Source organism: Pelobates fuscus, chromosome 12, assembly GCF_036172605.1.
Source record: "Pelobates fuscus isolate aPelFus1 chromosome 12, aPelFus1.pri, whole genome shotgun sequence".
Lineage (NCBI taxonomy): Eukaryota > Metazoa > Chordata > Amphibia > Anura > Pelobatidae > Pelobates > Pelobates fuscus.
The window spans coordinates 1788398-1810313 of record NC_086328.1 but is presented as its reverse complement, the minus strand read 5'-3'; the positions used below and the strand labels follow the sequence as shown (position 1 = coordinate 1810313).

At 45.9% G+C, this 21916-nt stretch overlaps 1 protein-coding gene across 6 annotated transcripts in view; it reads left to right on the top strand.

The window, feature by feature from the left end:
- The window catches only part of NDRG4 (NDRG family member 4), an 86700-nt gene that overhangs the window by 37927 nt on the left and 26857 nt on the right, over positions 1–21916 (top strand). For all 6 annotated transcript variants that reach the window (XM_063438005.1, XM_063438001.1, XM_063438004.1 and 3 more), the window contains 4 exons: positions 9919–10024; positions 10275–10395; positions 10473–10535; positions 17367–17427. In XM_063438005.1, the coding sequence (XP_063294075.1) occupies positions 9919–10024; positions 10275–10395; positions 10473–10535; positions 17367–17427 (351 nt within the window). The remainder of the gene's footprint in view (positions 1–9918; positions 10025–10274; positions 10396–10472; positions 10536–17366; positions 17428–21916) is intronic.

Genomic DNA, 21916 nt, shown 5'->3' with positions numbered 1-21916 from the left:
TATATATATACACACACATACCGTGCAAAACTATATATATACACACACACACCGTGCAAAACTATATATATATATACACACACACACCGTGCAAAACTATATATATACACACACACACCGTGCAAAACTATATATATATACACACACACATCGTGCAAAACTATATATATATATATACACACACACACACCGTGCAAAACTATACATATATACACACACACACACACCGTGCAAAACTATATATATATATATATATATACACACACCGTGCAAAACTATATATATATACACACACACACCGTGCAAAACTATATATATACACACACACCGTGCAAAACTATACATATATACACACACACCGTGCAAAACTATATATATATATACACACACACACCGTGCAAAACTATACATATATACACACACACCGTGCAAAACTATATATATATATACACACCGTGCAAAACTATATATATATATACACACACACCGTGCAAAACTATATATATATACACACACACACTGTGCAAAACTATATATATACACACACACACCGTGCAAAACTATACATATATACACACACACCGTGCAAAACTATATATATATATACACACACCGTGCAAAACTATACATATATACACACACACCGTGCAAAACTATATATATATATACACACACACACACACCGTGCAAAACTATATATATACACACACACACACACCGTGCAAAACTATACATATATATACACACACACACCGTGCAAAACTATACATATATACACACACACCGTGCAAAACTATATATATATACACACACACACCGTGCAAAACTATACATATATACACACACACACACCGTGCAAAACTATATATATACACACACACACCGTGCAAAACTATATATATATATATATATACACACACTGTGCAAAACTATATATTTATACACACACACACCGTGGAAAACTATATATATATATACACACACATCGTGCAAAACTATATATATATATACACACAAACACCGTGCAAAACTATATATATATATATATATACACACACCGTGCAAAACTATATATATACACACACACACACCGTGCAAAACTATATACACACACACACACCGTGCAAAACTATATATACATATGCACACACACCGTGCAAAACTATATATATATACACACACACACACCGTGCAAAACTATATATATATATATACACACACATCGTGCAAAACTATATATATACACACACACACCGTGCAAAACTATATATATATATACACACACACACACCGTGCAAAACTATATATATATATATATACACACACCGTGCAAAACTATATATATATATACGCACACCGTGCAAAACTATATATATATACACACACACACACACACACCGTGCAAAACTATATATATATACACACACACACACCGTACAAAACTATATATATATATACACACACACCGTGCAAAACTATATATATATATACACACACACACACACACCGTGCAAAACTATATATATATATATACACACACACACCGTGCAAAACTATATATATATACACACACCGTGCAAAACTATATATATATACACACACACACACACACCGTGCAAAACTATATATATATATACACACACACACACCGTGCAAAACTATATATATATACACACACACACACCGTGCAAAACTATATATATATACACACACACACACCGTGCAAAACTATATATATATATATATACACACACCGTGCAAAACTATATATATATATACACACCATGCAAAACTATATATATATATATATATATATATACACACACCGTGCAAAACTATATATATATATATACACACACCGTGCAAAACTATATATATATATACACACACACCGTGCAAAACTATATATATATACACACACACCGTGCAAAACTATATATATATACACACACACACACCGTGCAAAACTATACATATATACACACACACACCGTGCAAAACTATATATATATATACACACACACCGTGCAAAGGGAGGATGTGTGGATGAGATGGATAAGGTGGCTGGAGGATGTGTGGATGAGATGGATAAGGTGGCTGGAGGATGTGTGGATGAGATGGATAAGGTGGCTGGAGGATGTGTGGATGAGATGAATAAGGTGGCTGGAGGATGTGTGGATGAGATGGATAAGGTGGCTGGAGGATGTGTGGATGAGATGGATAAGGTGGCTGAGGATGTGTGGATGAGATGGATAAGGTGGCTGGAGGATGTGTGGATGAGATGAATAAGGTGGCTGGAGGATGTGTGGATGAGATGGATAAGGTGGCTGAAGGATGTGTGGATGAGATGGATAAGGTGGTTGGAGGATGTGTGGATGAGATGGTTAAGGTGGTTGGAGGATGTGTGGATGAGATGGATAAGGTGGCTGGAGGATGTGTGGATGAGATGAATAAGGTGGCTGGAGGATGTGTGGATGAGATGGATAAGGTGGCTGGAGGATGTGTGGATGAGATCTATAAGGTGGCTGGAGGATGTGTGGATGAGATGGATAAGGTGGCTTGAGGATGTGTGGATGAGATGGATAAGGTGGTTGGAGGATGTGTGGATGAGATGGATAAGGTGGTTGGAGGATGTATGGATAAGGTGGCTGGAGGATGTGTGGATGAGATGGATAAGGTGGTTGGAGGATGTGTGGATGAGATGGATAAGGTGGCTGGAGGATATGTGGATGAGATGGATAAGGTGGCTGGAGTATGTGTGGATGAGATGGATAAGGTGGCTGAGGATGTGTGGATGAGATGGATAAGGTGGCTGGAGGATGTGTGGATGAGATGAATAAGGGGGCTGGAGGATGTGTGGATGAGATGGATAAGGTGGCTGGAGGATGTGTGGATGAGATGGATAAGGTGGCTGGAGGATGTGTGGATGAGATGGATAAGGTGGCTGGAGGATGTGTGGATGAGATGGATAAGGTGGCTGGAGGATGTGTGGATGAGATGGATAAGGTGGATGGAGGATGTGTGGATGAGATGGATAAGGTGGCTGGAGGATGTGTGGATGAGATGGATAAGGTGGCTGGAGGATGTGTGGATGAGATGGATAAGGTGGATGGAGGATGTGTGGATGAGATGGATAAGGTGGCTGGTGGATGTGTGGATGAGATGGATAAGGTGGCTGGAGGATGTGTGGATGAGATGGATAAGGTGGCTGGTGGATGTGTGGATGAGATGGATAAGGTGGCTGGAGGATGTGTGGATGAGATGCATAACGTGGCTGGAGGATGTGTGGATGAGATGGATAAGGTGGCTGGAGGATGTGTGGATGAGATGGATAAGGTGGCTGGTGGATGTGTGGATGAGATGGATAAGGTGGCTGGTGGATGTGTGGATGAGATGGATAAGGTGGCTGGAGGATGTGTGGATGAGATGAATAAGGTGGCTGGAGGATGTGTGGATGAGATGGATAAGGTGGCTGGAGGATGTGTGGATGAGATCTATAAGGTGGCTGGAGGATGTGTGGATGAGATGGATAAGGTGGCTGGAGGATGTGTGGATGAGATGGATAAGGTGGTTGGAGGATGTGTGGATGAGATGGATAAGGTGGTTGGAGGATGTATGGATAAGGTGGCTGGAGGATGTGTGGATGAGATGGATAAGGTGGTTGGAGGATGTGTGGATGAGATGGATAAGGTGGCTGGAGGATATGTGGATGAGATGGATAAGGTGGCTGGAGTATGTGTGGATGAGATGGATAAGGTGGCTGAGGATGTGTGGATGAGATGGATAAGGTGGCTGGAGGATGTGTGGATGAGATGAATAAGGGGGCTGGAGGATGTGTGGATGAGATGGATAAGGTGGCTGGAGGATGTGTGGATGAGATGGATAAGGTGGCTGGAGGATGTGTGGATGAGATGGATAAGGTGGCTGGAGGATGTGTGGATGAGATGGATAAGGTGGCTGGAGGATGTGTGGATGAGATGGATAAGGTGGATGGAGGATGTGTGGATGAGATGGATAAGGTGGCTGGTGGATGTGTGGATGAGATGGATAAGGTGGCTGGAGGATGTGTGGATGAGATGGATAACGTGGCTGGAGGATGTGTGGATGAGATGGATAAGGTGGCTGGAGGATGTGTGGATGAGATGGATAAGGTGGCTGGTGGATGTGTGGATGAGATGGATAAGGTGGCTGGTGGATGTGTGGATGAGATTGATAAGGTGGCTGGAGGATGTGTGGATGAGATGGATAACGTGGCTGGAGGATGTGTGGATGAGATGGATAAGGTGGCTGGAGGATGTGTGGATGAGATGGATAAGGTGGCTGGTGGATGTGTGGATGAGATGGATAAGGTGGCTGGTGGATGTGTGGATGAGATGGATAAGGTGGCTGGAGGTAGTGTGGATGAGATGGATTGTGTGGATGAGATGGATAAGGTGGCTGGAGGATGTGTGGATGAGATTGATAACGTGGTTGGAGGATGTGTGGATGAGATGTTTAACGTGGCTGGAGGATGTGTGGATGAGATGGATAAGGTGGCTGGAGGATGTGTGGATGAGATGGATAACGTGGTTGGAGGATGTGTAGATGAGATAGATAAGGTGGCTGGAGGATGTGTGGATGAGATGGATATGGTGGCTGGAGGATGTGTGAATGAGATGGATAAGGTGGTTGGAGGATGTGTGGATGAGATGGATAAGGTGGCTGGAGGATGTGTGGATGAGATGGATAAGGTGGCTGGAGGATGTGTGGATGAGATGGATAAGGTGGCTGAGGATGTGTGGATGAGATGGATAAGGTGGTTGAGGATGTGTGGTTGAGATGGATAAGGTGGCTGGAGGATGTGTGGATGAGATGAATAAGGTGGCTGGAGGATGTGTGGATGAGATGAATAAGGTGGCTGGAGGATGTGTGGATGAGATGGATAAGGTGGCTGGAGGATGTGTGGATGAGATCTATAAGGTGGCTGGAGGATGTGTGGATGAGATGGATAAGGTGGCTGGAGGATGTGTGGATGAGATGGATAAGGTGGTTGGAGGATGTGTGGATGAGATGGATAAGGTGGTTGGAGGATGTATGGATAAGGTGGCTGGAGGATGTGTGGATGAGATGGATAAGGTGGTTGGAGGATGTATGGATAAGGTGGCTGGAGGATGTGTGGATGAGATGGATAAGGTGGTTGGAGGTTGTGTGGATGAGATGGATAAGGTGGCTGGAGGATATGTGGATGAGATGGATAAGGTGGCTGGAGTATGTGTGGATGAGATGGATAAGGTGGCTGAGGATGTGTGGATGAGATGGATAAGGTGGCTGGAGGATGTGTGGATGAGATGAATAAGGGGGCTGGAGGATGTGTGGATGAGATGGATAAGGTGGCTGGAGGATGTGTGGATGAGATGGATAAGGTGGCTGGAGGATGTGTGGATGAGATGGATAAGGTGTCTGGAGGATGTGTGGATGAGATGGATAAGGTGGCTGGAGGATGTGTGGATGAGATGGATAAGGTGGCTGGAGGATGTGTGGATGAGATGGATAAGGTGGATGGAGGATGTGTGGATGAGATGGATAAGGTGGCTGGTGGATGTGTGGATGAGATGGATAAGGTGGCTGGAGGATGTGTGGATGAGATGGATAACGTGGCTGGAGGATGTGTGGATGAGATGGATAAGGTGGCTGGAGGATGTGTGGATGAGATGGATAAGGTGGCTGGTGGATGTGTGGATGAGATGGATAAGGTGGCTGGTGGATGTGTGGATGAGATGGATAAGGTGGCTGGAGGATGTGTGGATGAGATGGATAACGTGGCTGGAGGATGTGTGGATGAGATGTATAAGGTGGCTGGAGGATGTGTGGATGAGATTGATAACGTGGTTGGAGGATGTGTGGATGAGATGGATAACGTGGCTGGAGGATGTGTGGATGAGATGGATAAGGTGGCTGGAGGATGTGTGGATGAGATGGATAACGTGGTTGGAGGATGTGTGGATGAGATAGATAAGGTGGCTGGAGGATGTGTGGATGAGATGGATATGGTGGCTGGAGGATGTGTGGATGAGATGGATAAGGTGGTTGGAGGATGTGTGGATGAGATGGATAAGGTGGCTGGAGGATGTGTGGATGAGATAGATAAGGTGGCTGGAGGATGTGTGGATAAGATGGATAAGGTGGCTGGAGAATGTATGGATAAGGTGGCTGAGGATGTGTGGATGAGATGGATAAGGTGGTTGGAGGATGTGTGGATGAGATGGATAAGGTGGGTGGAGGATGTGTGGATGAGATGGATAAGGTGGCTGGAGGATGTGTGGATGAGATGGATAAGGCGGTTGGAGGATGTGTGGATGAGATGGATAAGGTGGATGGAGGATGTGTGGATGAGATTGATAAGGTGGCTGGAGGATGTGTGGATGAGATGGATAAGGTGGCTGGAGTATGTGTGGATGAGATGGATAAGGTGGCTGGAGGATGTGTGGATGAGATGAATAAGGTGGCTGGAGGATGTTTGGATGAGATGGATAAGGTGGCTGGAGGATGTGTGGGTGAGATCTATAAGGTGGCTGGATGATGTGTAGATGAGATGGATAAGGTGGCTGAGGATGTGTGGATGAGATGGATAAGGTGGTTGGAGGATGTGTGGATGAGATGGATAAGGTGGCTGGAGGATGTGTGGATGAGATGGATAAGGTGGCTGGAGAATGTGTGGATGAGATGGATAAGGTGGTTGGAGGATGTATGGATAAGGTGGCTGGTGGATGTGTGGATGAGATGGATAAGGTGGATGGAGGATGTGTGGATGAGATGGATAAGGTGGTTGGAGGATGTGTGGATGAGATGGATAAGGTGGTTGGAGGATGTGTGGATGAGATGGATAAGGTGGCTGGTGGATGTGTGGATGAGATGAATAAGGTGCCTGGAGGATGTGTGGATGAGATGGATAAGGTGGCTGGAGGATGTGTGGATGAGATGGATACGGTGGCTGGAGGATATGTGGATGAGATGGATAAGGTGGCTGGAGTATGTGTGGATGAGATGGATAAGGTGGCTGAGGATGTGTGGATGAGATGGATAAGGTGGCTGGAGGATGTGTGGATGAGATGAATAAGGTGGCTGGAGGATGTGTGGATGAGATGAATAAGGTGGCTGGAGGATGTGTGGATGAGATGGATAAGGTGGCTGGAGTATGTGTGGATGAGATGGATAAGGTGGCTGAGGATGTGTGGATGAGATGGATAAGGTGGCTGGAGGATGTGTGGATGAGATGAATAAGGTGGCTGGAGGATGTGTGGATGAGATGGATAAGGTGGCTGGAGGGTGTGTGGATGAGATCTATAAGGTGGCTGGAGGATGTGTGGATGAGATGGATAAGGTGGCTGAGGATGTGTGGATGAGATGGATAAGGTGGCTGAGGATGTGTGGATGAGATGGATAAGGTGGCTGAGGATGTGTGGATGAGATGGATAAGGTGGTTGGAGGATGTGTGGATGAGATGGATAAGGTGGCTGGAGGATGTTGGATGAGATGGATAAGGTGGTTGGAGGATGTATGGATAAGGTGGCTGGCGGATGTGTGGATAAGGTGGCTGGAGGATGTGTGGATGAGATGGATAAGGTGGTTGGAGGATGTGTGGATGAGATGGATAAGGTGGTTGGAGGATGTGTGGATGAGATGGATAAGGTGGCTGAGGATGTGTGGATGAGATGGATAAGGTGGCTGGAGGATATGTGGATGAGATGGATAAGGTGGCTGGAGTATGTGTGGATGAGATGGATAAGGTGGCTGGAGGATATGTGGATGAGATGGATAAGGTGGCTGGAGTATGTGTGGATGAGATGGATAAGGTGGCTGGAGGATGAGTGGATGAGATGGATAAGGTGGCTGGAGGATGTGTGGATCAGATGGATAAGGTGGCTGAGGATGTGTGGATGAGATGCATAAGGTGGCTGGAGGATGTGTGGATGAGATGGATAAGGTGGCTGGAGGATGTGTGGATGAGATGCATAAGGTGGCTGGAGGATGTGTGGATGAGATGGATAAGGTGGCTGGAGGATGTGTGGATGAGATGGATAAGGTGGTTGGAGGATGTGTGGATGAGATGGATAAGGTGGTTGGAGGATGTGTGGATGAGATGGATAAGGTGGCTGAGGATATGTGGATGAGATGAATAAGGTGCCTGGAGGATGTGTGGATGAGATGGATAAGGTGGCCGGAGGATGTGTGGATGAGATGGATAAGGTGGCTGGAGGATATGTGGATGAGATGGATAAGGTGGCTGGAGTATGTGTGGATGAGATGGATAAGGTGGCTGGAGGATATGTGGATGAGATGGATAAGGTGGCTGGAGTATGTGTGGATGAGATGGATAAGGTGGCTGGAGGATGTGTGGATGAGATGGATAAGGTGGCTGGAGGATGTGTGGATCAGATGGATAAGGTGGCTGAGGATGTGTGGATGAGATGGATAAGGTGGTTGGAGGATGTGTGGATGAGATGGATAAGGTGGCTGGAGGATGTGTGGATGAGATGGATAAGGTGGCTGGAGGATGTGTGGATGAGATGGATAACGTGGCTGGAGAATGTGTGGATGAGATGAATAAGGTGGCTGGAGGATGTGTGGATGAGATGGATAAGGTGGCTGGAGGATGTGTGGATGAGATGGATAAGGTGGTTGGAGGATGTGTGGATGAGATGGATAAAGTGGCTGGAGGATGTGTGGATGAGATGGATAAGGTGGCTGGAGGATGTGTGGATGAGATGGATAAGGTGGCTGGAGGATGTGTGAATGAGATGGATAAGGTGGTTGGAGGATGTGTGGATGAGATGGATAAGGTGGCTGGAGGATGTGTGGATGAGATGGATAAGGTGGCTGAGGATATGTGGATGAGATGAATAAGGTGCCTGGAGGATGTGTGGATGAGATGGATAAGGTGGCCGGAGGATGTGTGGATGAGATGGATAAGGTGGCTGGAGGATATGTGGATGAGATGGATAAGGTGGCTGGAGTATGTGTGGATGAGATGGATAAGGTGGCTGGAGGATATGTGGATGAGATGGATAAGGTGGCTGGAGTATGTGTGGATGAGATGGATAAGGTGGCTGGAGGATGTGTGGATGAGATGGATAAGGTGGCTGGAGGATGTGTGGATCAGATGGATAAGGTGGCTGAGGATGTGTGGATGAGATGGATAAGGTGGTTGGAGGATGTGTGGATGAGATGGATAAGGTGGCTGGAGGATGTGTGGATGAGATGGATAAGGTGGCTGGAGGATGTGTGGATGAGATGGATAACGTGGCTGGAGAATGTGTGGATGAGATGAATAAGGTGGCTGGAGGATGTGTGGATGAGATGGATAAGGTGGCTGGAGGATGTGTGGATGAGATGGATAAGGTGGTTGGAGGATGTGTGGATGAGATGGATAAAGTGGCTGGAGGATGTGTGGATGAGATGGATAAGGTGGCTGGAGGATGTGTGGATGAGATGGATAAGGTGGCTGGAGGATGTGTGAATGAGATGGATAAGGTGGTTGGAGGATGTGTGGATGAGATGGATAAGGTGGCTGGAGGATGTGTGGATGAGATGGATAAGGTGGCTGAGGATGTGTGGATGAGATGGATAAGGTGGTTGGAGGATGTGTGGATGAGATGGATAAGGTTGTTGGAGGATGTGTGGATGAGATGGATAAGGTGGTTGGAGGATGTGTGGATGAGATGGATAAGGTTGTTGGAGGATGTGTGGATGAGATGGATAAGGTGATTGGAGGATGTGTGGATGGCTGAAAAAGGATGAGCCAATAAGATTTAAAGATTCTTTACTGCAATGTGATGAGATTCCGATTATGCAGATCTTTGAATGCACATGGCGAGATGGATGAAAGGAAGCAGTTTGACACGTCCTGTTCTCTTCCTGCCTCTTGTCTTTCCATCACAGGAGCATGACATCGAGACCCCCTATGGGATGTTACATGTTGTTATCCGAGGAACCCCCAAAGGAAATCGTCCTGTAATCTTGACATACCACGATGTAGGTCTGAATCGTAAGTACAGAGATCACGTTGATATGTTTTATCTGTCAGTGTCCATTATTAGCCATTTATGACATACAGTTATATTGGAATGATATCGGTAAATGAAATCCACGCTCTCTGTGCTAGAAGTAACCTGCATTAGGATAGCGGTACAGACTGTGATGACACAATGTTTGAAATAAAAGCTGTGACAGGACAGACTCAGTTGTGACTGCGGTCAGAAAATGTGGGTTTCTTACCTTCTTTTCTCTTATCCAAGACAAACTTTGCTTCAACACTTTCTTCAACTACGAGGACATGCAAGAAATAACAAAACACTTTGTGGTCTGTCACGTGGATGCCCCTGGCCAGCAGATTGGGGCCTCTCAGTTCCCGCAAGGGTAAGAAAGGCTGCGCAGTCACTTTACTGGTCGTTATTGTATCACATCAATCTGTAACTTCCCTCTGCTCTCCCCAGTTACCAGTATCCCACCATGGAGAATTTAGCCGGGATGTTACCGAGCATCATGCAACACTTCGGGTGAGACCCCCTACTCACAACTGTAAATAAGGCTATTCAGTGCCTCAACATTGTATAAACTGATACATTCTGTGTCCTGTACCACAAATACAGACCAACAGAACGACCCATCGCCAGGATACATATCCAGCCCTAACTACACTGACACGCCGAGCGATTTTACTGACGCACTGTGACACGCCGAGCGATGTTACTGACAAAACAAAAAAAATTGTATTTATAGTAAGTGAGACAGGTAAAAGAATGAGTGTCTTAATCTGATGCAATACAATAATGGATAAAATGTAAAGTATATAAATATAAAAAATATTATAGCGTTAATGTGACCACAAGACACAATTCTAAAAGACAAACACAACACAAAGATGATCAATTGTGCAGACTTGTACGGAGGTCCGGTATTTAGCCTCCCTACAAGATATCTGGTCAGACTGCCCAGTTGCTAATGCAGATCTATAATCGGTAATTATCTAGAGGTGACGGTCGCAAGTTTCAATATACTCTGCAACAGTCATTGCCTTATATGCTAGATTGTTCAAGGGGTCTCTGAACCTATTCTTGTAGATGTATGGTAGGCAATATTTGTATGAATAAAATGAGACTACACAATACCCACAGACAACGTTTAATTACTTTTCAATGGGCTTGGCCATGGTGTTTTTAACGCTCAAGGGGCATACGACCATATAACATATGGTTCTACACCTTTCAAAACTGTTAATTTTATTAACCATCAGTCATAACTAATGTAACAGCCACTCTGAGTATCAGAGGGGTGTACACCGTTAGGGACGTCCTTTTCCCTTGGAAGGAGCTGTGCTGCAGTATTCTCCAGATGTTATCTCAGCTGACCAAGTATCCCAATAGGTAGTAGAGCTCTTACAAGAGCTAGTGATTAATTTTTAAGCAGGTTCCCTACAAGCACAAGACAAGGCTACGTGTTGAGGGTTACGCAGAACTGATTTTTAATGGGGCTGCACTGGCCTTTTAATGCAAGTTTTCCAACAGTACAGTGAGACACTCCCATACATTTCACACAATCCCTCCCCTCTGCTTGGGAGATAATTGAGTTAATTACTGTATCAACTCAATTATCTCCAAATGAAAAAAATGAAAATCTTATACATTTCTAGAAATACCCTTAAATCATATCCGAACCCCATAAAAATATACATTTCCTTATAGCCCCGATCTAGGGAAACAACATATTTAAAAATCATCCAAATCGTTTCAGGGATTCGAAAGTTAGATAGAAGCCGCTTTTCTGCCCGGCCGGACACGAGGCTCCTGCCCAGAATAGTTCCATGAATTCAGCTGGTGCGGCTGGTTTCTTTCGTGCAGTTCAAAATGTTGAACACTAGTTTAAATAATTGTTCGTGCGTAAGGTAGTTGTGTGCCTCTTTGTTCGTACGTAGTTTTTACCAAATGCTGCCTCCTTTCGGATGAATTGGGACGAATCTAAGTGGTCCTGGAAGGCTCACCGGTGTTCGGGCAATTGAGTGTCCGAAAATAGTTCCAGACACTCGACGACCAAACCCCGCTGGACGCGTTTGACAAAACAAGATGGCCGCCACCACGTGTTCGTGCATGCGAATCGACGGCCACCCAGTGAACCACTTAGAACGTTTAGAGTTGCGGTTTGGAATTGTGTCAAATAAGTAAATTGACAGCACACGACTGTCTTGGGTGGTCAAAAAGTTCGGTATACGAACTGTGTAACGTTTTTTTGTCTCAATTCGTATACCGTTTTAGGTGAATGGCATTGTCAGTAAAAGTCCAGGATGGCAACAAAATTATAAGTCCAGCGAACAGGGCGTCTGTTACATGGCTCCCCCTATGTGGAACACTTGGGGATGTCCGGACTGCTGCTACGGACTGAGTTCTGTTTGCCGGGACAACCCATCGGCGTTGCCGTTCTGCTTGCTGGGCCGGTATTGGATGGAGAAGTTGTAGGGTTGGAGCGCCAAGCTCCACCGCAGTAGGCGGCAGCTATCACCTGCAATCCGATTCAGCCACACCAATGGGTTGTGGTCTGTGATGAGAGTAAATTCCTGGCCATACAAATGAGGGGGCTAGCTTCTTCAGGGCCCTTACAAAGTGGTAGCACAGATTTGTGACACCACGTATGTAATTGCCCTGACCGTGTTTTATTTAAAACCATTTACCACCATATCCTTCCTCAGAACTTGACCCCGAGGATGACTTTTGCCCCAATGCTTCACAACACGAAAATACAATTAAATTAAATTGGGGGGTATGGAGTTCGTCCACTCTGACAGGATTAAAAATGTGTGTAACGGAGATCCCTGTACCTCCACCAAGGACCGCTTCCTAGCTGGAACAGGGGACAAACCGCAGCGCTGTGGCTTGACTGAGGCCTTGGAACTGCTCCTTCCTGGAGCCGAATGGGTAATTCGCTCTAGTCCTTACAAGGACTTGCCCCTTTGAATCTCCTGCAAGCTGAAACAGCAGACACAGGAGTAAATCTTCTTCCCCGCCAATAACGGGACGACACACAGTTTGGAGTGTAATCTGGAATAGGTTTTAATGGGACACACTGGCCTTTTATGACAATCCCCAAGCAAGGTGTACACCCACATGGACCTTGTTGGGGACAGGGACACAAACTTACAAACCAATAATAACACATTTACAATGTAAGGCACTCCCGCAACATGACACACAATCCCTCGCCTCCAGTGGCGTACATACCGGGGTCGCGGCTGCGACCGGGCCCGGCCCACCAGGGGGCCCGGCCGCCCCTGCGACCCGGTATGTATGTCACTTGGCCAGCCTCTTCTCCTGGGGGGCCCAGGAGCCGGCCACCTCCGGGCCCCCCGAGGCTGGCCCTGCTGTCACCCGGCTGGCCGGTCCTGCGGGCGCGCGAGGGAGCACTCTCCCCTGAGTGCTTCCTCTTCAGCTCCCTCGCGCACCGCAATGATACCGGAGCCGGAAGATGACGTCATCTTCCGGCGCCGGTATCAGTAAGCGGCGCGCGAGGGAGCTGAAGAGGAAGCACTCAGGGGAGAGTGCTCCCTCGCGCGCCCGCCTGCTTGCCTGCCAGCCGGGTGACCGGCCCCCCAGGAGCCCAGCAGCACCACTGGACCCCAGGGAATCCCCTCAGCACTCCAAAAGGTAAGGAGGCTGGGGGGATTAAAAAAAAAAAAAATGTGTGTGTGTGTTAGTGTGTGTTTTACTGTGAGTGTTAGTGTGTGTGTTAGTGTTACTGTGAGTGTTAGTGTGTGTTTTACTGTGAGTGTGAGTGTGTGTTTTACTGTGAGTGTTAGTGTGTGTGTTAGTGTTACTGTGAGTGTTAGTGTGTGTTTTACTGTGAGTGTGAGTGTTAGTGTGTGTTTTACTGTGAGTGTTAGTGTGTGTGTTAGTGTTACTGTGAGTGTTAGTGTGTGTTTTACTGTGAGTGTGAGTGTTAGTGTGTGTTTTACGGTGAGTGTTAGTGTGTGTGTTAGTGTTAGTGTGTGTGTTAGTATTACTGTGAGTGTTAGTGTGTGTGTTAGTGTTAGTGTGTGTTTTACTGTGTGTGTTAGTGTTACACACTAACACTCACAGTAACACTAACACACACACTAACACTCGCAGTAACACTAACACACACACTAACACTCAGTGTGTTAGTGTTACTGTGAGTGTTAGTGTGTTAGTGTGTGTGTTAGTGTGTTACTGTGAGTGTTAGCGTGTGTGTTACTGTGTGTGTTAGTGTGTGTTTTACTGTGAGTGTTAGTGTGTGTGTTAGTGTTACTGTGAGTGTTAGTGTGTGTTTTACTGTGAGTGTTAGTGTGTGTGTTAGTGTTAGTGTGTGTGTAAGTGTGTGTGTGTGTTAGTATTACTGTGAGTGTTAGTGTGTGTGTTAGTGTGTGTTTTACTGTGAGTGTTAGTGTGTGTGTTAGTGTGTAACACTAACTCTCACAGTAACACTAACACACACATTAACACTCGCAGTAACACTAACACACACACTAACACTCAGTGTGTTAGTGTTACTGTGAGTGTTAGCGTGTGTGTTACTGTGAGTGTTAGTGTGTGTGTTAGTGTGTGTGTTACTGTGTGTGTTAGTGTGTGTTTTACTGTGAGTGTTAGTGTGTGTGTTAGTGTGTGTGTTACTGTGAGTGTTAGCGTGTGTGTTACTGTGAGTGTTAGCGTGTGTGTTAGTGTTACTGTGAGTGTTACTGTGTGTTAGTGTGAGTGTCAGTGAGTGTGTTACTGTGGGTCTGTTACTGAGTGTGTTTGTATTAATGAGTCTGTTTGATGTCTGTTAGTGAGTGTATGTTTTGTAAGTGAGTGTGTATGTATGTCTGTCGCTGAGTGTGTCTCTGTCAGTAAATGTGTGTGTCTGTTAGCTAGTGTGTATGCATGTGTTAGCTAGTGTGTATGCGTCTGTTCGTGAGAGTGTGTGTGTGTGTGTCTTCAGCACTTACCTTTCTCCAGTGCCGGACTCCCTTGGCGCTGGGGATCCCTCCGCCTCTCAGCTCCGAATGCGCATGCGCGGCAAGAGCCGCACACGCATTCAAACCGCCCATAGGAAAGCATTACTCAATTCTGCTACTGCTTTTCTATGGACGTTCAGTGTCTGAGAATCGCGGAAGCTCCTGTAGCGGCTGTCAGTGAGACAGCCACTAGAGGCTGGATTAACCCTCAGTGAAACATAGCAGTTTCTCTGAAACTGCTATGTTTTCAGCTGCAGGGTTAAAACTAGAGAGACCTGACACCCAGACCACTTAATTGAGCTGATGTGATCTGGGTGTCTGTAGTGGTCCTTTAAGTGTGTGTGCATCTGCATGCACTGGTGTACATACCGCGGTCGCAGGGGTCGCAGCCCTGCAACCCCTGCGACTAGGTGCCCGCCACCATGTGTTGCGGCCCCGGCCCGCGCAGAGTAAGCGTGCGGGGGGGGGGGGGGGGGGGGGGGCCCACGGATCAATTTTCGCACCGGGGCCCCATAGGTCATGTGTACGCCACTGCTCGCCTCTGCTTGGGAGATAATTGGATCAGTAATTGCACTAATTCTAATCAAATTATCTCCAAGCAAAGAAAAAACATACATTTCTAAAAAGTCCCAAAGGTACCCGAAAACATATAATATCCCCACAAATGTTACATCCCTGATCTGGGTGACCAACATATCCAAAAATCACCCAGATTAGTTCAGGGGTTCAGGAATTTCCTGGAAGTCATAATTTTGACCGACCGTGCCCATGGTCCTCTGCCCAAAACAGTTCCATGAAATCAGTGCTGACGGTCGGTCAAGTTCGGTAGTCTTTTACAGGTTTCCCTGCAGGGCCATAGTCTGTGGGCAGGAGGCTGGCATGCCGGCCCCTCCAGGAGCTCGTGGCAAACTCACTTGGAGAGGGGAGTTTGTCACAGTGTGCTGCTTCTTTTTATACTGTCCCAGTTTCCCGCTCTTTTTCTGCTTGCAACCATCGACCAATCCCAGGCCAGCTCCAGCCCCCAGAAACAGCTGTGTCATCAATTCTGCCCAGATACCCGTCTGACTGACTATAGTGGTCCTTTAACTCCTTCACTGCCACCATACATATATAAACAGATTAACTCCTTCATTGCCACCACATTCATATAAACAGATTAACTCCTTCATTGCCACCACATTCATATAAACAGATTAACTCCTTCATTGCCACCATACATATATACCACAGTGCTTAGTGCCTGAGGATTCTTAAACCTCTATTCCCTAAGTGTTAAACCCCTGACACACCCCTGACACACGTTTCGCCTTGCGACTCATCAGAATCGGTTCAGAGACCCCTTGAACAATCTCGCATATAAGGCAATGACTGTTGCAGAGTATATTGAAACTTGCGACCGTCACCTCTAGATAATTACCGATTATAGATCTGCATTAGCAACTGGGCAGTCTGACCAGATATCTTGTAGGGAGGCTAAATACCGGACCTCCGTACAAGTCTGCACAATTGATCATCTTTGGAGGGGAAGGGACACTTGCTGTTATGCTATTGCTAAAGGATGGCCCTCGAAGGCCCGTTTGTGACTGTATAGTGTGCACGGTGTTAACTCATTTAGTTTTACACAAATTAGATTGTTTCTCTCCGTATTTTTCACTATTTATTTGTACACTTGTCTCAGTCATGGTTTGCACTAATAGTATTGTATCTTTGTTACCTTTTGAGTTCCCATCCTTATCGTGCAGGGTTACTGTGTCAGTTACACAGAATCTCTCCCCTCCAACAACACAAAGATCTCTCTTAACCAAGCAGCGACCGGGACTCTCTACCTTCATCTTACGCATTCACAGAATATTCCCGCAGCCTTTATTATAGCAAGGAAATTATCGCACATTTGTGCTCCATTTAGACCTAGGTGGGATTTTTTTTTTTACTCCATTTATTTACAACGGAGGAATGATCTGTTTTTAATGACTTGTCCACTTTTAGCCAAGACCATTTTTATAATTTGTTGGAAAGACGTTTATCTAAAACTTCAACATCAGAAACCTTTTATAGACCAGTTCCTTTGTCTGTGAATACCACCTACCTCTAGGATGTATTGGGTACTTTGAAGTGGACATTTGGATGGTTGTCACCGTTTGTCTTTTAGAATTGTCTTGTGGTCACATTAACGCTTTGAGAGATTTTTTATATTTATATAATTATCCATTATTGTATTGCATCAGACTAAGGCTATTTAATACTCATATTCTTTTACCTGTCTCACTTACTATAGATAATTATTATTATTATTATTATCTTTCTAAATCCGGCTGCATTTTGTGCGTGTTACTGACCGGTAGCGCACGGTGACACACTATCTGACTGTTTAATTCGTTGTGTTTTTCAGGTTTCAGAGTGTTATCGGTATTGGAGTGGGGGCTGGTGCCTACGTTTTGGCTAAATTTGCTGTAAGTTCTGTGACATCCATTTATAGGCCGAGCCTGCTTGATTTATTTCATCTTCTATGTTCTCCCCCTGCCGGCCTTTGGTGATCCTTCGCTGGCCGCCAGCCGTTATCCGTTGGGCTGGTACTAATCGCTGCTTCTGGAGGGATGGGACAAATGGATGCACGTGTCTTGCTACTGTCATGGCAGACACACAAACGTTCTCTATTAGGAATATCTCCTCAAACACACACAAACGTTTACATCTCCGTAATGATTGGATTAGTTCGGTAGGGCTGATATTTACATGGTCCTTTCTACAAGGTACACTTCTAGTTCCTCACAGAGATGCTCTAGATAAGGGTTTCCCAGCTTTGGACAGGTTATCTATAGGAATAGCTATTCATACTTGTTACATATTATTATACTTGTTTCTATGTAGTAGGGGTCTATCCCGGCCACCGACCAATAGAATAGGGATTTGTCTACATTCTATCTATTCTGCATTTCATTCTAAGCGTATGCGCACAGCGAGTAGCCTGGCCCCGATTAAAGGGACACTCCAGGCACCTAGATCACTTCTGCCCATTGGACTGCCCCTTAACCCTGCAAGTTTTTATAAACTTCAATAATAACCTTGCAGGGTTAAGTCCTTCTCTAGTGGCTGTCTATTAGAACATGAAAAGTGTTTCAAACGACGCTGGATGTCCTCACGCTATGCATTCGGACCTACAGCATCGCCTGAATACCCATAGGAAAGCATTGAATAATGCTTTCCTATGCAGAGGTCTAATGCGCGCGCAGCGTTGGATTCAGGTAAGTCACTGAAGGGGTTTGGTGAGTGACTCTACACGTGGCCTATCTATGTATTATTCATGGCATGGTGAGTGACTGTACACGTGGCCTATCTATGCATTATTCATGGCATGGTGAGTGACTGTACACGTGGCCTATCTATGTATTATTCATGGCATGGTGAGTGACTGTACACGTGGCCTATCTATGTATTATTCATGGCATGGTGAGTGACTGTACACGTGGCCTATCTATGTATTATTCATGGCATGGTGAGTGACTGTACACGTGGCCTATCTATGTATTATTCATGGCATGGTGAGTGACTGTACACGTGGCCTATCTATGTATTATTCATGGCATGGTGAGTGACTGTACACGTGGCCTATCTATGTATTATTCATGGCATGGTGAGTGACTGTACACGTGGTCTATCTACTTATTATTCATGGCATGGTGAGTGACTGTACACGTGGCCTATCTATGTATTATTCATGGCATGGTGAGTGACTGTACACGTGGCCTATCTATGTATTATTCATGGCATGGTGAGTGACTGTACACGTGGCCTATCTATGTATTATTCATGGCATGGTGAGTGACTGTACACGTGGCCTATCTATGTATTATTCATGGCATGGTGAGTGACTGTACACGTGGCCTATTTATGTATTATTCATGGCATGGTGAGTGACTGTACACGTGGCCTATCTATGTATTATTCATGGCATGGTGAGTGACTGTACACGTGGCCTATCTATGTATTATTCATGGCATGGTGAGTGACTGTACACGTGGCCTATCTATGTATTATTCATGGCATGGTGAGTGACTGTACACGTGGCCTATCTATGTATTATTCATGGCATGGTGAGTGACTGTACACGTGGCCTATCTATGTATTATTCATGGCATGGTGAGTGACTGTACACGTGGCCTATCTATGTATTATTCATGGCATGGTGAGTGACTGTACACGTGGCCTATCTATGTATTATTCATGGCATGGTGAGTGACTGTACACGTGGCCTATCTATGTATTATTCATGGCATGGTGAGTGACTGTACACGTGGCCTATCTATGTATTATTCATGGCATGGTGAGTGACTGTACACGTGGCCTATCTATGTATTATTCATGGCATGGTGAGTGACTGTACACGTGGCCTATCTATGTATTATTCATGGCATGGTGAGTGACTGTACAAGTGGCCTATCTATGTATTATTCATGGCATGGTGAGTGACTGTACACGTGGCCTGTCTATGCATTATTGATGGCATGGTGAGTGACTGTACACGTGGCCTATCTATGTATTATTCATGGCATGGTGAGTGACTGTACACGTGGCCTATCTATGTATTATTCATGGCATGGTGAGTGACTGTACACGTGGCCTATCTATGTATTATTCATGGCATGGTGAGTGACTGTACACGTGGCCTATCTATGTATTATTCGTGGCATGGTGAGTGACTGTACACGTGGCCTATCTATGTATTATTCGTGGCATGGTGAGTGACTGTACACGTGGCCTATCTATGTATTATTCATGGCATGGTGAGTGACTGTACACGTGGCCTATCTATGCATTATTCATGGCATGGTGAGTGACTGTACACGTGGCCTATCTATGTATTATTCATGGCATGGTGAGTGACTGTACAAGTGGCCTATTTATGTATTATTCATGGCATGGTGAGTGACTGTACACGTGGCCTATCTATGTATTATTCGTGGCATGGTGAGTGACTGTACACGTGGCCTATCTATGTATTATTCATGGCATGGTGAGTGACTGTACACGTGGCCTATCTATGCATTATTCATGGCATGGTGAGTGACTGTACACGTGGCCTATCTATGTATTATTCATGGCATGGTGAGTGACTGTACACGTGGCCTATCTATGCATTATTCATGGCATGGTGAGTGACTGTACACGTGGCCTATCTATGTATTATTCATGGCATGGTGAGTGACTGTACACTTGGCCTATCTATGTATTATTCATGGCATGGTGAGTGACTGTACACGTGGCCTATCTATGTATTATTCATGGCATGGTGAGTGACTGTACAAGTGGCCTATCTATGTATTATTCATGGCATGGTGAGTGACTGTACACGTGGCCTGTCTATGTATTATTCGTGGCATGGTGAGTGACTGTACACGTGGCCTGTCTATGCATTATTGATGGCATGGTGAGTGACTGTACACGTGGCCTATCTATGTATTATTCGTGGCATGGTGAGTGACTGTACACGTGGCCTATCTATGTATTATTCATGGCATGGTGAGTGACTGTACACGTGGCCTGTCTATGTATTATTCGTGGCATGGTGAGTGACTGTACACGTGGCCTGTCTATGCATTATTGATGGCATGGTGAGTGACTGTACACGTGGCCTATCTATGTATTATTCGTGGCATGGTGAGTGACTGTACACGTGGCCTATCTATGTATTATTCATGGCATGGTGAGTGACTGTACACGTGGCCTGTCTATGCATTATTGATGGCATGGTGAGTGACTGTACACGTGGCCTATCTATGTATTATTCGTGGCATGGTGAGTGACTGTACAAGTGGCCTATCTATGTATTATTCATGGCATGGTGAGTGACTGTACACGTGGCCTGTCTATGTATTATTCGTGGCATGGTGAGTGACTGTACACGTGGCCTGTCTATGCATTATTGATGGCATGGTGAGTGACTGTACACGTGGCCTATCTATGTATTATTCGTGGCATGGTGAGTGACTGTACACGTGGCCTATCTATGTATTATTCATGGCATGGTGAGTGACTGTACACGTGGCCTGTCTATGCATTATTGATGGCATGGTGAGTGACTGTACACGTGGCCTGTGTATATTTGTATCACTGTAATGGTCACGTGGCAGGTGAGCTTACACTTAAATGGCCATTGGAGTGAAACGAAGTGTGCGCACATTACTTTTAACCTGCTATTTCCATCTTATCTTCCCCATGTTCCTCCTGTGTCACTATACACCACTTCTCCTGTGCGTCCATCTTGTTTTCTGGCAGGCCACCTATTGTACAGCGCTGCATAATCTGTTGGCACTTTTAAAAATAATAATAGCAAAGTTCACTTTCTTTATGTTGTCCTGTAGCTCCCTCTGCTGGAAAGAAACACATTTGCAGATAGAGCCTGCAATCTGACTTACCTGCAGACTGAAAGTGTGCTTGGTGTTTGCAGGGATAACCCCTTTCACGCCCTCCTGTGTGGGATGGAACCCCTTTCACGCCCTCCTGTGTGGGATGGAACCCCTTTCTCGCCCTCCTGTGTGGGATGGAACCCCTTTCACGCCCTCCTGTGTGGGATGGAACCCCTTTCTCGCCCTCCTGTGTGGGATGGAACCCCTTTCACGCCCTCCTGTGTGGGATGGAACCCCTTTCACGCCCTCCTGTGTGGGATGGAACCCCTTTCACGCCCTCCTGTGTGGGATGGAACCCCTTTCACGCCCTCCTGTGTGGGATGGAACCCCTTTCTCGCCCTCCTGTGTGGGATGGAACCCCTTTCACGCCCTCCTGTGTGGGATGGAACCCCTTTCACGCCCTCCTGTGTGGGATGGAACCCCTTTCTCGCCCTCCTGTGTGGGATGGAACCCCTTTCTCGCCCTCCTGTGTGGGATGGAACCCCTTTCACGCCCTCCTGTGTGGGATGGAACCCCTTTCTCGCCCTCCTGTGTG